The sequence below is a fragment of the Mustela erminea genome, chromosome 5 (assembly GCF_009829155.1).
Source record: "Mustela erminea isolate mMusErm1 chromosome 5, mMusErm1.Pri, whole genome shotgun sequence".
NCBI lineage: Eukaryota > Metazoa > Chordata > Mammalia > Carnivora > Mustelidae > Mustela > Mustela erminea.
Window position 1 is genome coordinate 3,257,733 of NC_045618.1, and position 15,923 is coordinate 3,273,655.

Consider the following 15,923-nt stretch of genomic DNA (forward strand, 5'->3'; position numbering starts at 1 on the left):
ACCCCGAAAATACTTAAGACACATCTGTTAGAATGTGTTTATGGAGCAACATCAGTGAAATAGGATGATGGGGGAGAAACTGTACCTCGAGAGCCAGTTTTCACGAGCCACCGAAATCGTGGGGCACTGGAGTTGGAAGAGGCTCAGAAACACCGTGTCCAAGAAAGTGAACTGAGAATCAGTCTGAGTAATGGATCCCACGATGTGTGTCTCTATTCAAGGGTGCGTCCTCATTGAACAGACATTAAAGCCCTTCTAACCCGCATGCCCAAGAAGTTACGCCTGATGAGAGGAGTTGCCTTGTTCTAATTCTGACAAGGGGCTGTCCTGGGCTAGCAGCAGCCCTGGGGACACGACACTAAGACATGCTCTGCACCTTTCGACCGATGGCCACAGACTGTTTGGCTCAATCCAGGCTGCAAACACATCTGTCTGGCTGTCAGAGCTTTTCAAACCGGGAGGTTTCATAGGAAATCTGGATGGCCCAAGTATCTTGAAAAATTAGATGATATGGCAATCCTGGGCTTGTGTTCCCACTTGGCAATGACCAGCTGGAGGTAAGCAGAGGCTGCTCTAACTAGATGAAGCGTGGGCCATCCACTTTTCCGCTGTCTCCAGGACTCCCTAACGTCTCTCTGGCAATGCTGTCTTCACCCCTTTATTTCAGCCTGCCCCGTTGCCAAATGGGGATGCCAGAGATGAGCTGCCCGCACCCCCGGCTTGTGGGAAAAACAGCAGTCTAAAGAAAGGACTGCAAAACAGTGTGACATGTGTTGATAGAAGTAAACTCAAAATAGTTACTTAGTGACTGAGCTAAGGCCAGAAATTGGGCTCTGCCCCATTCATTATGTCCTGGCCTCTAGCAGCCTCACCTCTCGTGGGCACACACAGACCACCACCCTAGACTGAAAAGACTGGGTCCTGCACAACCCCAAGTCATGGCTGGCACGTGATATCCAAGTGGCATCCGGGCACTGCTCAGGACGCAGAGAGGACCCAAGGAATTTGAATCATTCTTATAGCTAAGACAACCAGAAATACCGTTTGCTGGAGGTAAGAGAGAAAACCAGATGCTCTTGGCATAGGATTAATACAAGTCATACCACATCTTAGGTGATCTAGAATAATGCTCCTAAGCAAGCAGAGGGGCGTGTGCCCTTCTTCTTCCCTCGATATTACCTGCAGGAGGGCAGAGTGCATGAAGACCGTCCATATCAGCAGCCACCAGGAGCTCTGCCAGGAAGCCATGGGGTCTGGTCTCCTGGGGGTCTCTCTTGAGCCTACAAAAGAAGAAAAAGTTGGCTTTCAACCAACTCTGCCCCCAGCGGCAGCACCCATGACTTAAGAGACCAGTCAGAGGGAGGGATTCTGAGCCTCCCATAATGTCTTGGAAAGGTCTGTGTAGGTCCAGGATGGGACTACCTACTACAGGGCGCAGATGGGTCCACATCAAGGTCAGGAGGGCAGCTGGACCCGCCTGCCATGCGCAGCCCACACCTCCAGGCCTTCTGAAGCTGAGAGGTCTCCACACCAGCCACTTTCCAGCTCGTGTGTCAGCAGCAGGGTGTGGCTACTGGCATCTGACTCAGGAAGCCAGTGTGGAGCCAAGGGTTAGGGCACCTGCCAGCTTCTTCGACTTCAGGCAAAAATGGATCTGAGACCAACTAAGCCAGCCCGGAGAGGGGAAGGGACCTGCCTAAGGTCACACAGCAAGATGGTGACTGTTCTGGGACTGGAACGCAGGTCTTCTGACAGTTTAAGGCTTTCCCCAGCAGATGATACCATGTCCTGTCCGAACCCCAGACCTGCAGCCCGAGAGGTCTGAGAGCTGAGCCCGGGGGGCTTCAGAGGGCACAGCCTCAGCGCTGGCCCAACACAACCGCCCAAAAGTAGGTGAGGGCAAGCCAGCGGAGGCCCCCCTGAGCCCAGGAGGGCCGCGGGGGGTTTCTGCAGGTTCTCCTGACAATTTACAGGGAAATCAGTATGAGTCTGGACTGGAAAAGCCGAGGTCACACTCGCCTCTCGCTTCGCCTCGCGGGCGCCTTGGCGGAGCCGGTGTCCGGGGGCGGGTCGGTGGCTTCGCTCCATCTGGAGAAAGCATTAAGGGCCTGGCCTAATGCGATCCGCAAATGTGCTGCTGTTTCCGACCTGAGGCGGCGACTCCGGGCCGAAGGGAGGCGGCCGGTGCCGGGCCCACGCACCGCGCGCCCCCCTCGCCAGCTCGGCCCCGGCCGCCCCGCCGCACACCCCGCCCGCTGCCCGCTGCCCCGCGGCGTCTCCTCCCGCGTCCGCGCGTCCCCGGCACCCTGTGCCCGCTCTCCCCGCGGGCGCCTCAGGCGCTCGGGACCCACTGGCCGGGCGGCGGGACCTTCCGACGCTCCCGGTTCCCGGCTCCCGGCCGCTGTCAGCCCGTTCTCCGCCCGGGAAGCCCAAGGCCGAGAGCCCCCGCTCTCCGGGGCTCCCCCACAAGGAAGAGCGCCCCCCGCGCGCGGAGAGCCCCGCACACGTCCCTCCGCGAACGCCCCCGGGCCCCACGGAGCGCTGCAAGGGGAGCGCCCCGGTCCTGGAGGACCCCGGGACCCGCAGAGAAATACCCTCCCGCTCCGCGTCCCCCAGCCCTGCTCGGCGGCCACGGCCCCGCGTCGTCCTTCCCCGACCTCGCGCGGAGCTCGCGGCACCCACCTTGCGCAGCGGACGCTTCTGGGACGTGCGGCCCGGGCGGCGCGGGCCCGGCGCGCGCGGCAGAGAGGCGGGCGGGAGCGGCCCCGTCAACACCTCGTGCGGAATCCGGCCCCAGGACGTTCCCCGACGCCGGCCTCCTGCCCGCGGCGCCGCAGTCGCCGCCGCCGCCGAGCAGTTAAATGGGGCTGGGACGGGGGCCGCCCCGCCTCTCCCGCCCCCTCCGGGCGCCGAGCGCGGCGCGGGCGGGGACCCAGCGGCGGAGGGCGCGCGCCGCCACCTGCACCGACCGGCAAGTGCACGGCGCGCCCGGCCGCCCTCCGCCCGAGCCGGGGGGCGCCGGGGCGCGAGGGGAGCGCGTGAGGGGCCGGGCCCGGGCCGCTCGGAGCGCGCGGGGCCTCGGCGACGGCGAGACGCGGCTGGAACGCTCCTCCGCCCGCTTCCTGGAAGCCACTCCTCGCCCTGGGCCGGCCGCCAGGCGTGGTGCCAAGAGCCGGGATTGCCGACGCCGCCACCGCCGCCGCCGGCAGGCGCGCTGGGGAGAGGCGGCCGCGGCCGCGCGAGCCAGCCCGGGGCGCCCCGCCTCAGTCGGAGCCGGGAGGGGGGCTGCCGCCGCCCCCCACCGCCCCGAGCCTCCAGCCGCCCTTCCCGGGCCCGCCCGGAGGCCACACCGAGGGCTGTCCGGAGCCACCGGCTCGTGCCCGCGGACCTCAGCCGGCCCCGGACCTGAGAGGAGTCCGTGGCCCCCCTCCCGGCCCGCGCCCCTCGGTCCCGGGGGAGACCCCGCGCCCCGCGCAGACCCGGCACCCGCCGCCGACTCCTGGGCACGCTCGCCGCACGGACGTCCGGCTGCCACGGGCCACGAGCGGCCGAATAGGGTCACCCCCGGCCAGGTACCAGCAGCCACTTAGGGGAGCTGGGCTTGCTTGAACCGCGCTGACGATGAGGGGCCAGGCCCGGGGTTAAGGGTAAAGGGGTGTCAAGACCGGGAACAGGGGTGACTTTCCTTGTGGACTCCTAGAAGTGAAGGGAATTAGACACAATGTTCGTCCCTGGCGTTGGCCTCATCACGAAGGTATCAAGGCAGGGGCCGGGCATTGCTTGGAAAGGCTGCCTTGGGCCCCCACCTAAGTGCGACCACGGACTCATTTCCTTGGGGGCCCGAGCGTGCCAGCCACTGTGCTGAGCTCTTCCGGGCCCAACGGGGTTGGTTAGGATCCTGATTCCCACTTCACAGCGAGGAAGCCCAGAGGATAAATACATTGCACGCAGTGAGTTGCAAAGCCGGGACTGAAGCTGGTGAACTCTGCTGTTCATCCCTGAGGTTCATCTCCCGCCTGTTCTGTAGTTGGTACGCTCAGATGCGGGTAGAGCTTTACAGAGGGGAGCTGACCCCCTGTCTGCCTCCCTCCCACTGTCTTACCTTCCTGGCCCCCGGGTCTCCTCTGGCGGAGAGGAGGATCTGCAGACTGTCTCGGCACTCCATGTGAGATGGCCGGAATCTCATGGTGACATGAGCAGAGGACATTCAGGGTCAAGAGGGCAGAGAGGACCAGGACGCAGTGGGACACGACTCAGTCTGGGGCAGGAGAGCTGGGCAGAACCACAGAAAACGCACTTACCTACAGTTCTTGTAGTTACGATCTTAGGAGGTCAAGGGAACGGTGAAGCTGGCAGTCGCGAACTCTGAAATGCAGAGTTAGGTCCCTGCCAGCCCCGGGTCACGTCCGCCAACCAATCAATACACAACCTCATTTTATCTGTGGTTCTCATTAAAACATCTACTATCTTTTCACGAGCATTGAGCCCACAACCACCAGCGGTACAAGTCCTGGCCCAGTGCCCCGCATCGAGCTTGAGGATTTGCTCTGGAGGACACATCGCTCACAGCCACTGCTTAGGACCTCCAGCCAGGCCTCCAGCACGGCTCTTGGAGGCCCTGTTAAACAGCAAAATCGCCAAAAAAGAAGACCGAAATGTAAAAAGTGGCACTGCATTGACCCTAAAAGGACACTGGTTTACAGCGTGAAAGCCGACACGGGAAGGCAGAGGCGGGCCTCCCTGTCCCACCTTCACGGGGAACGCGCGTATCAGGCGATTCACAGTTTCCACCTCTTTGCCAAATGACCATGAAAACATTGCAAGTATCGATTTGCAGATTCCAAATAAATCTTTGCAAGGAGGTGAATTCACAAACACAGAAGCTGCAAATAATGAGGACGGACTGTAGGTGCTTCTCATATCAGAACACCGTTCCAGAACATCTGCGGGGCACCTGGCACTGTTCTGGGCCCGTCACCTGCCCCAGCCTAAGGGGGAGGCATTGTTTTTATTCCGCTTTACAAATGAGGAGACTGCTGCAGAAAGGTTGACCCGCAGGTTCTTAGCAACTAGAATGTGCCAGTTCTCACGTCATTCATATTCTAAAACCAGCCCAGTGTTTCACAGAGTCTGTTGCCAGAAGCTCATGAATATTCAAGATGAAATGGAGAATTCAAAGAGATATTATGCCCCATGCAGCTGGGGTGAGCTGAGCTGCCCATGCCCACACGCAGTTCAGGAAAGCACCAAGAAGACCTCTGGAGCAGAAGGTGTGCTGGCAACGCCGGAGCCACTCTGCTCCAGGGACTCCTGCCTCCACGGGACTCCCTGCCTCATTTTACCCTGGGCACTTGTGATTCCTGCGCCCGCCTCCGGGGAGCGCCTGCACCAAGTGTGGAGGCCGGGCTGAGCCGCTCTCTCCCAGGGGCTACACCTCCTACAGGGCCAATCCCTTAAGAAACAGGTGGTCTGGAGTGAAAAGGAAGAGAGCAAACTTCCCCAGCTGCCTGCCTCTCTCTCCAGCGGATCAAGCGGTCCTGTTTGTGACTCCAGCACTGGGAGTGTGGGTGACGAAGAGCCACGAAGGACAGACTCCGCTTAGGGAGGGGCTGGCCGGACCTCGCAGGCCCTGTTCCCGGGTTCCCACCTAACTACCCCCATTAGGACTCTCCTTCACCACTTTGCCCAAAGTGTGGACACAAAACCTTCCCTTAGTCCCGTATCCACGCTCCCCTCCGCCCTGTACCCCCGCCACTCAGCTCTGGCCAACATGTTTGAACAAGACATTGCCAAAGATTGGGAAAAATCTGGGGAGTGGGAAGAACAGAAGAGAATGAGCCCCCAAAAGACAATCTTGGATTGGGCTGCTGGGCGCGGAGATGCCCACCCAATCTATCTCCCAAGGCTCAGGACCTAGGCTACCCCCTCCACCCCCAAGAGAATCCCCACTGCCTGAGGACAGGGCGGCGTCATCAACCCTGAGAGGTCTGAGAAACCGAGTTCCATTTCCTCCCGAGGATGCATCCTCTTGCGTTCCAGTTTCCGTTACCAGCCACGGGTCTGCTTCTTCCCTGAAGAGCTTCGGGGATTCCCACCTGTACTCCCAGCATCGCCTTCTAACCCCAGCCACAGGCGGGCAAGTGCAGCAATGCATCATTCGTGTGCCAGGCGCAGACAGAGGACCAGGGAAGACCAGGGACGGTACTGTGGGTGACGCAGGTGTGGGAGTAGGTGTGCATTTTACCCTTAGACAGAGAGGACGTCCTTTCCCGCCTCAGCCTGAATTTGTTCTTGATACAGAATTGCTCCTTCTGCTTGCAGGACTTGTGAGATGGGTTTGAGAAGGCACAAAGCCTGCACTCTCAGCCAAAGCCGCCAGGAGACAAGAGGCCGGGGCGCGCTAGGTGAGCATGGTGTCCCAGGGCTCGGAGATAGTCAAGAGGGTGTCCTTACGGAAGAAAATGGAAAGGGAGTCGAGAGCAGGACAGGAAAGGGGAAGAGCAGGACGAGCCCGGGGCCCAGGTGCTGTCTCGCCTTTGCTTGATCGTTAAGGTCCCTGGAGCAGGAGATCCTGCCGCAGACTTGGCCAGTCTTAAGGCAACAGGCCTGGACTGTGGTATCCACATGCCAGTGAGGCCTGGCCAGCCCTGGACTTGGGTGGTGGGTGTGACCTCCCAGACAGCTCCCATAAACCAGAGACAGCGCTTCAGAGAAGCCCTAAGGGGTGACCCCTTGACAGCCACGCTCTCTTCAGCTGGGGCACGGGTGCACCTGCCAATACTGGGGGTCTGAACAGGGCGTCCACATTGACAGCATCAGCTGCACCTGATTTTAAGGTCTCCTTAGCTCTATATGGGAAACATGCTCCGCTGGTGATTACAGTTTTCTGCCTGTCCAGGATGGGGTCCCTCTTTGGAACAGAAATTTGCTTTATAAACTGTGTTCAAGTATTCTGCCTCCTAAGCAAGAAAACACCCTTGGGAGGAGGGGTGACAAGAGGTCTCCCCTCTTGTGAGGGGTGAGGGGCTCTGGGCTTTGGCACAACCTCATTCTTGGTTTCTCCTCTCATCCTGCACTGAGATCCCCCAGAGAGCATCTCAGGGCCCCAGATTGGTGATTTCGTGACTTCTCCGAGGGGCCAGACTCATGATTTCAAGTCAGGAGCTCAGGAATGAGGGCGGTTGTGGTTCTGGAGCTCTGAGCCAATCGGAATCTCTCTCCAGAGGGTGGTGTAGGACAGACTCTTTCTAGAAAGTTTCAAATCTTTAGCGGTGAGATAAGGAGGGTTAGCGTCCCTTAAAGTGTTGGAAAGGGACAGAACTGGGATCTGGTGACCTTCCATGCCTCAAACCAAGGCTGGTTCCCACGTGGCCTCTAGGACTAGCAAGAAGCTGACCTGATTCAATCTGGTCAATATCATTTCAATTCAATTCATATCAAACAATTCAATATCAACACTCTGATAATCACACACACACACACACACACACACACACACACACACATCCAGATGGACTACTATGGAACAGAAGCAAAACACAGAGGCCCCAGGAAGAATGGATTTGCTAGTAGCCTTGAACCATTTCACTCTGCCCCTGAGAACATTTATCTTCCCCTGAGAGGTACAAGGTGAGTGGGGAACACTGGAGCTGTCATCAGGAAACCCACAACTGAGGTCCAGGATTGGCCACAAATTGGGGGATTCTGGGCAAGTCACTTCACCTCTCTGAGCATCCGCTTTCCGGGCTTCCTTGGAGGCAATGGATCCTTCCAGTGTAACATCCAAAATTGTATCTATACTCTTCTTGTGTAATATAGCAACACCTTCCTAAACTACGACTCAGCCATGGCAATGTCTGTGGCCCTAACCCCAGCCAGAACAGGAAAGCCCTCTGAGCACATCCGCGTGACCCCAGATTTAAGCATATTGTGTCTGAGCAAATACTCGAGGCTCACTCAGACTCTTGATGCTTTTGTTTGTGCATAGTTCCAATGTGTCTGTTCATCTGGCTCCCAAGAAAAACTTGGTCAAGTTAGTAACTTTAGTTAACTAAAGTTAGCTTTAGTAAAGGTAGTAACTTCATAACTGTAAATTTGAAAGGAAAAGAAAGCCTGCTAAGAAAAGGGATATTAACAATGTAAAGTCACTACTGAAGAACTGTAAAAGGCACAAGAGATGGGGAGCAGGGAAGCCCACCATAGTGGAGATAGAAAAACATTCTATCACAAAAGGGTTAGATTCAAGAAAAACAACAACAATAATAAGCAAGATATGTTCCTTCAATTCTTCACTCAGTTTCTGAAAAAAATCACATCTAGAACATCACCTCCGACGACTCTAGGAGACCAAGATTTTATTCCAGGGCTGATCAATTTGCACAAAAAAAGAACAGAGTGCAAAGTACCTGTACACACCGTTTGGGGTTTTTTGTTTTCTTTAGTTTTGCTTTTTTTCTGTGTGGGCTGTTGTTTCAAATTGTGAAAACGGTTTTCTTCCAAGTCATTAAGAAGAGGCTTATTCCCTGGTGTCACACTGCGTGTCCCCTGCCCTACAAAATGAGACCCGCCTATTCAGCCGGCTCCCCCACATGTTCCTTACTCTGCCAGCTTGGCAATATTTGGGTTGGAAATACCACTAAGGAATACTTGAAAAGTCTTTTTTCATATGTAAGTTCAACAAAACACATTTCTATGTATTGGGTTTGCAAAACACACTTACTTCTGGATGGTTTTGATAGCCCATTAGGCAATTTTTTAAAAAGATATTTATTTATTTATTTATTTATTTGAGAGAGAGGGAGAGGGAGACGCTAACTCCCTGCTGAGCAGAGAGCCTGAAGCAGGGCTCCATCTTAGGACCCCAGGATCATGACCTGAGCCAAAGGCAGCCGCTTAACCAACTGAACCACCCAGACGCCCCTCGTGAGACATTTTTATCCCCTCTTTACCAAGGCCCAGGCAAAAATGTTCTGTGGATGACTGGGAAGAACCAGTTTCCTTCAAATCCCACCATCCCCAACTGGTCAGCTTCAGATTCGAAGAAAAATTCAGTTCAATGCAGTGAAATGCAATGTATATTAACGGACAGTCTACTTTGTGCCAGGTATGGGCTAGGTCCTGGGAACACATTGGCATGATAAGCTATCACCCCGTCTCGGAAGGAGCCGATGAGATAGGGTATGATAGATGTTCCCAGAGGTGTCAGAACAGGGAGCTATGAAAGAATTGGGTACCGCGGCAATTCAGACGGTCATAGGAGCGTTAGAGATTTCCTGGGGGAAGTGATGTTTCAGTTGATAGCTAACGCTTACATACAGGCACAGGATCTTGTTTAAAATAAAATCAGAAAGCTATTCTCCTTCTCTACTTTTTCTCCAATGAAAACCAGTCTACTATTCCAAATAGGCATTTTAGAATAATTTAAAGGGCTGCGGTAGGCATCAGATCTAGGGAAGAACAAGTAAATTCATCACATTCCCTGGAACAAATCCTATCTGACCACATAACACGTGGGAGTTCTGTGTGCATCTTCAGACTCATAAGGAATTGAGGGAACACTGCAGAGTATCTGCAGTGGACATACCCTAATGGGGGTCCCCAGTGACCCCTGTGTCTCCTGGTATTCACACCACTGTGTAATCCCCTCCCCTGAGTGTGGAGAGGACCTGTGACTTACTTCTAGAAATAAGATACGACCAAGCTCTCTCTTCCTGGGTGCCACCTGCAGAGGTGGCAGCCGTCTCCTGCTTGGCATCATGGCCACCCTCAGACCTCTGATAAAGCCCACGATCATTATAAAGAGGGCCAAAAAGTACATCCAGCACCAGCCAGACCCATATGTCAAAATTAAGCACAACTGGCAGAAACACAAAGGCGTTGACAATAGGGTATTTAAAAGATTCAGGGCCAAATCTTGATGTTCACCACTGATTACAGGAGCAGCAAAGAAACAGAGCACATGCTTCTCAATGCCTCCTGGAAGTTCCTAATCCACAGCATCAAGGAGCTCGAAGTGCTGCTGGTGTGCAACAGATTGTACTGTGCAGAGATTGTTCATGATGTCTCCTCTAAGAACCACAGAACCTCCTGGAAAGAGGAACCCAGCTGACCATCAGAATCAGCAAGCCCAATGCCAGGCTGTGCAGCAAAGAAAATGAATAGACGGGGCGCCTGGGTGGCTCAGTGGGTTAAGCCTCTGCCTTCGGCTCAGGCCATGATCTCAGGGTCCTGGGATTGAGCCCCGCATGGGGCTCTCTGCTCAGCAGGGAGCCTGCTTCCCCCTCTCTCTCTGCCTGCCTTTCTGCCTACTTGTGATCTCTGTCAAATAAATAAATAACATCTTTTAAAAAAAGAAAATGAATAGACAATTTGTGTACGTATCATATTTGTGTTGATAAAACCGTAACACTACACACACACACACACACACATATACACATACAAAGCATTTGACAAAGGCACAGGGATAGCACTTCTTTGATTATGTTATTTAACATTATAACTTCCCTCTCACCAGGAGACCTTCTCCCCGGTTTGATAGATTGAAGGGAGCCAGTAATAGAGACCCATGTGGCAAAGTGCTGAGGACCTCCAGCAGACAACCAGCCAAAAAAAAAAAAAAAAAAGCAGCAACTGAATTCTGCCATCAACCACGTGAACTTGGCAGTGCATCCTTACTCAGTCAAACCTCAGATGAGACCTCAGCCCTGACTGACCCTTTAATGACAGTCTTGTGAGAGACGCAGAAACAGAGGATCCAGGTGAGCCCTGCCTGGATTTCTGAAATACAGAAGTTGCCAGAGACTCAGTGTGTGAATGTGTATTGTTTTAAGCCACCAGGTTTGTGATACTTTGTTACACACTAGTAAATAAGTAGTACAGTGCCTACAACTAAAGAATTAAGGGGGCGTCTGGGTGGCTGGATTGATTAGGCATCTGACTCTTGATTTCAGCTCAGGTCATGATCTCAGGGTTGTGAGATCGAGTCCCATGTTGGGCTGGGTGTTGAGCCTGCTTACGATTCTCTCTGTCCTGCTCCCTCTGCTCTCCACCGCTCACAATCTCTTAAGAAAAAAAAAGAGAGAGAGAGAGAGAGAGAGAGGATTAAGAAATAGTTCATCTGTTGCTTGTTCCTCTCATTTCTCTTTTCCAGTATGTTCTCAGTGGTACCAGCTGTGAAATGGGGTGGCTATCACATCAGACCCAGAACTAGAGAGCTCTGGATTGATTTTGAACCCACCATTTAAACATAACTTCTTTTTATCACGCAGGGAGATATGAAAATCTATATAAATAAACATTTTTATTTGCTTAGAAAATCGAATTTAAAGGGATGTCATTTAGCTCTCATTTTCAGGATGCCTGTTAAAAGCCAGCTTCGAGAATACTGTTCCAGCTTTCAGAATCTGGAGAAAGAGGTTCTAGTCTGGCATTCCCATGCATTCCTCTGTAAAAAAAAAAAATAGTTCTGGGCAGGAATTACCCATGAGAAGGTTTGGGTGTGAAGTAAGAATTCCAGACGAAAAGGAAAACGTGCAAAGGCCCAAAGATGAAAAGTTCCAATTCAACCACCACGTGCTTTGTAAATGTTTGTTGTGGCAGAGAAAATGCAGCACATTCGCCAGACCCCATCTCCTACGCCTCGTCCTTGGAGCCTACAATTCCCAGCATCCTCACAGAGCCACGTGACCCATTGTGGACAGTGAAATAAGAGTGGAATTGCTGTGTCTCTCTTCAGAGTCGAGGCAGTGGCAAGCCCCTGTGGTTTCTCCAGTCCCTCTCTTCCCCTTGGGCAGCTAACACAGATGCTGTACATGGCCATGGTGAGCCACGAGTCAAAGGATGCTGAATTGCTGACCCCAGGACAGCTGGCTTCGAGAGTCATCCCACATACGCTGGGACTTACACGAATGAGGAATTACATTTATCTGTCGAACCTGTGGTTTTTTTTAGTTGTTGCTGTAGCATAAAGCAGTCTCTGCAGACACACACATTTGCGGCACAAAGTTAAAATGGGATTGGCTCAGGTTAAATGGGCAGAAAAATGAGTAAGGGTTCAAGTTTGTGAAGGGCACTCATGCCGTGCTATGGGGTTTTGGACTTTACCCTAAGCTCAAGGGCTTGCTTAGCATAATATCTGTCCACGCGATGGAGTGATAAGATTGGAATGATTACTCTGACTGTGTGTTTAATAACCCAAGCGAGAGTCCTATTAGCATAACCTGGCACGAGCGGTCATGGACATGGGAGGAAATTGATGGACTGGAGAGTTGTTAGGGAGACAGGATTGATAGGACTTGGTGAATGACTTTAAAGGTGGGGGTGCCAGGGAGAGATGTGTGAAGGCTGGCTCCCTGATTTTTGACATGGACCGTGTGTCATTCACTAATACAGAGAACGTAAGAGGAAGAGGAGGACATTTGTTTCTGATTTTGATTTTCACCTTCGTCCATCATTGGCTCATGGCTCAGAAGCTCAGGCTTGAAGCACGTTTTCTCAACTCTGTTCCTTTGCTCTTCCATTGTGAGCGTCAGCCTGAAAGAGACATGCAGAAGCCCCCGAGTCCTCCAAGGCAAGTAGGACATTCAATCCTAGCCTGGGTCCCTGGTTTACCATCAAAGCAAGAAGTGGGACTTGGGCGGCACTCCCCATGAAATTGTTAAATGCTCTTCCATTAACTAAACACCAGAGCACTGTGTTTTTATTGTTGTTTTTGAACACCAAGAAAGAAACCAAAAGATGGCATGAAACAAATATTCCTCAATTCATGTACGTCGTCAGGAAAACTGAGAACACAATGTCCTGTGCTCTGCAAAGCATAAATAAAGAAATTGGGAAAGAAAATTAAAACAAAACAAAACAAAAAACATCCTGGTATTGACATGAAATTTCAGGTCAGGTAGAGATTTCGGATCCAAGATGAATCGAGCTCACATTTTTTTACTCAAACCATCTAACCATAACCACTAAACAGAGATGATATAAAAGTGTCAGAAACCAGGGAAGAAAATCCTCCCCGTAGCTGAGACGCCGAGACGAGGTACGGCAAGTAGCCGTCGCTCTGCCAGCAAGCACCCTCATGACCAGGGAAGGGAGCTACGCACCCCCCCTACCCCCCCAGCCCTCAGCGTCCTCCCTCGGCTCTGCGGGGAAGGCAAGTTCACAAGCGCAAAAAAAAAAAAAAAGTACCAATGCAGTTGGCAATGATGCTTTACGCCTCTGTCCTTAAAGACAGGCTGATTCTAGGGCACCTGGGGGGCTCAGTTGGTTAAGCACCTGCCTTCGGCTCAGGTCTTGATCCCAGGGTTCGGGCTCCCACTCAGCTCCCTTTGTCCTTCCCCCCTGCTCATGTGCATGCTCTCTCTCTCTCTCTCTCTCAAATAAATAAATAAATCTTAAAAAAAAAAAAAAAAAAAAAAAAAAAGATGGACATTCTTTCCCTGCTCAATCAGCTGGGAGACTTCTCCTGGGCTTGGAAAGAACCAGAAGAATTTCCACTAATAAATTATACGCCGTGACCCAGAGAAGGAAGGACCCAGGAGCGGGGCAGAGGCGAGCAGCGCGCTGAGTCTGAGAGACGAGGAGGTGAGGGGGAGGTTGCTGGAGTGCCGGGGCTTTGGGAGGGAGGGAACACCTTGAAGAAGGCTGGATGTGGGTTTTCCACACACTCCCGGATGACAAACTCTGCAGACAGGAGGGCCTCATGGCACAAGCCCAGGACCCAGTCTTCTTTCCAGTGGCTGATTAGTAGCGGCTTGCTGTCGACCCCGCGCCGGGAGCCAGGCGAAGGATGCTCTCTGCCGGCCTTCTCCGCATGTGTGTGAGTGTGAGGGGTGTGGAGGGGTCTCCCCTGTGTGGTACCCTCCTGGGTGCCTCTTCCCAGCTTCCTCCCCTCGCTTCCTCTTGTCACGGGAAACCAGACACCGTGGCTTTAAACCCGAAGAGGAGCGCACGGTAAGACCCCCTCTCCCGGCAACAGAGCACCTGGGCGCTCTCTGCAGGGGAGCTGCTCTCCAGAGGGCCCAGCGGGGGGGCACGGCGGATGTCCGCCCCGTCCCGTCCCTCAGTCCCTCCCCCCAAGCTCGCCCTCTGACTCTGCTTCCCTCTGGACCCAGGACTCAGGAACGAGACGACGCCGAGAGGGGTGGGGAAGTCACGCTAACGGAGCTGCTTCTGCGTGGAAGACACATCACAGCGGAGAGGGGTCCTCAGGGACGGGGGACACTTTCCCCAGAGGACTCTGACATGAGTTAAAATAGCGCAAGAATCGAATGAACTCCAAGGCTACTCCATGAGCTCCCCAGGCCGCTGTAACAGACAACCCCAGCAGGTGGCTTAAAACAACACAAATGCATTCTCTTGCTGCTCTGGCGGAAGTCAAGGTGTCGCCAAGTCTGGCTCTGGCTGATGGCCCTGGGGGAGAACGCTTCCTTGCCTCTTCCTGCTTCTGGTGGCTTCGGGTCTTCCTCGACTGTGGGCTGAGTCCCTCCCAACTCTGCCCCTGTCCCCACGTGATCTTCTCATGACCTTCCCCCCCAACCCATGTCTGCCTTGTGACAAGTGTCCCTCTCCTTTTTCTTGTAAGGAACCAATTATTAAATTTAGGGCCCCCCTCCCTGATCCAGGATCTTAAGATCCTTCACTTAACTGCGTCTATAAAGACCCTATTTCCCAGTAAGGTCACATTCTCAGGTTCTGGGAGGTTAATCCTCGGACATAGCTTCTGGTGACCCTTATTCTATCCTCTGTCACAACCAAGACCTGAACTCTATATTCTGTATTCTCGATGCCACTTGAAAGTACGTCTAACCACGTTGCCTGAAAAAGCTTATCAGAGATTGTACAACTGAGACCAAAAGACGTGAAGATACTCTCACAGTAACATTCTAGCATAAATATGCCCCAAATCTGGATATAAAATTTCTTCCTTTACCAAATTCCCAGGCAGGAAATGACTATATTTCTTGTGTTCGGGTGCTGATGCTAAGTACAAGATCTGCTGGTGACTCACCCCAAGCCCCTCAATGATCCTGAAGTGTGATCGATCTTGTCCCCCGCACAAAAGCTGGGCTGCTCCCCTGAGTACGTAGCATCTCTGACGATAATCCTGGCCAATTCCCCTTCTCCCTCTAAAAAGGCAGCTGCACAGGGAGCCAGCCCTGCCTCCTGGGCTGACTTCCAGGGTCTGAGATCGGCACGGACTCCTGACCGTGTCCTTCTGTGTTTTGCCTGCCGCGTTTCCTAAAACGCCAACATTCCCATCAAATTTTGAATTTCGCTCTTTAGATCATGCTCTCTATCCCTTCCAGTCCAGCCGAGTTGCTCTGCTCACCAGCCGAGCTACAAACTGTTGTTTGCCTGCAACACGGACACTTACTGATGTGCCCATAACGCTTTCTTGCTTATAGGATTCCAGGGTTGTTTCAAAGAAATCCATGGAGGATCCAAGGAACAGAATTCGTCAAAGTGGCTACCACTGACCTGTCCTTGTGAGACTGCCCCCTGGAGGCAGCGGGGAGGATTTGTGGCACGGCCGGACGCCGGCGTTCTGCTCCTTGAATGGAGTATGGAGTTAGTTCTAAGCGCCTACCCATCTGCAGCAGACGGGACTTTTCCTATAGACCAAGGAATGACAAGAGACAAATAACCGAGGTGTTTCCTCTCTCCAGGATGTTTTGGTTGGTGTATTACAGGGTCTCTTGAGCGATCAAAAGTATCTTCAGCATGAGGTGAGGTTAAAAACGTTGTCCAGACATCGCCGTGTAGTCCTGCCCACACCAGCTGGTGTCCCTCAACCCAGACCCAGTGTTGTCAAGAACACGTGGACTGGAGGCCAAGCTGGCTGTCTCATGCATGTAGCACGAATTCACAAGACATCCCTAGGAGGCCTAATCCCCTTACCTCGGACCCAACGTGATCTGCAG

General features: G+C 53.3%; 1 protein-coding gene across 3 annotated transcripts in view; it reads right to left on the reverse strand.

Moving 5' to 3' along the window:
* ADAMTSL3 (ADAMTS like 3) overlaps positions 1 to 3,125 on the reverse strand; it is a 336,446-nt gene extending 333,321 nt beyond the window's left edge. For 2 of the 3 annotated variants that reach the window (XM_032341950.1, XM_032341951.1), the window contains exons 1-2: positions 2,020 to 2,195; positions 1,180 to 1,280 (exon numbers count right to left, since the gene is read on the reverse strand). In XM_032341950.1, the coding sequence (XP_032197841.1) occupies positions 1,180 to 1,280; positions 2,020 to 2,101 (183 nt within the window). In that variant the 5' untranslated portion in view covers positions 2,102 to 2,195. Of the gene's footprint in view, positions 1 to 1,179; positions 1,281 to 2,019; positions 2,196 to 2,682 lie in introns of those variants that run through there. The other variant, XM_032341952.1, reaches the window with a different exon arrangement.
* Positions 3,126 to 15,923: the final 12,798 nt, after the last annotated feature.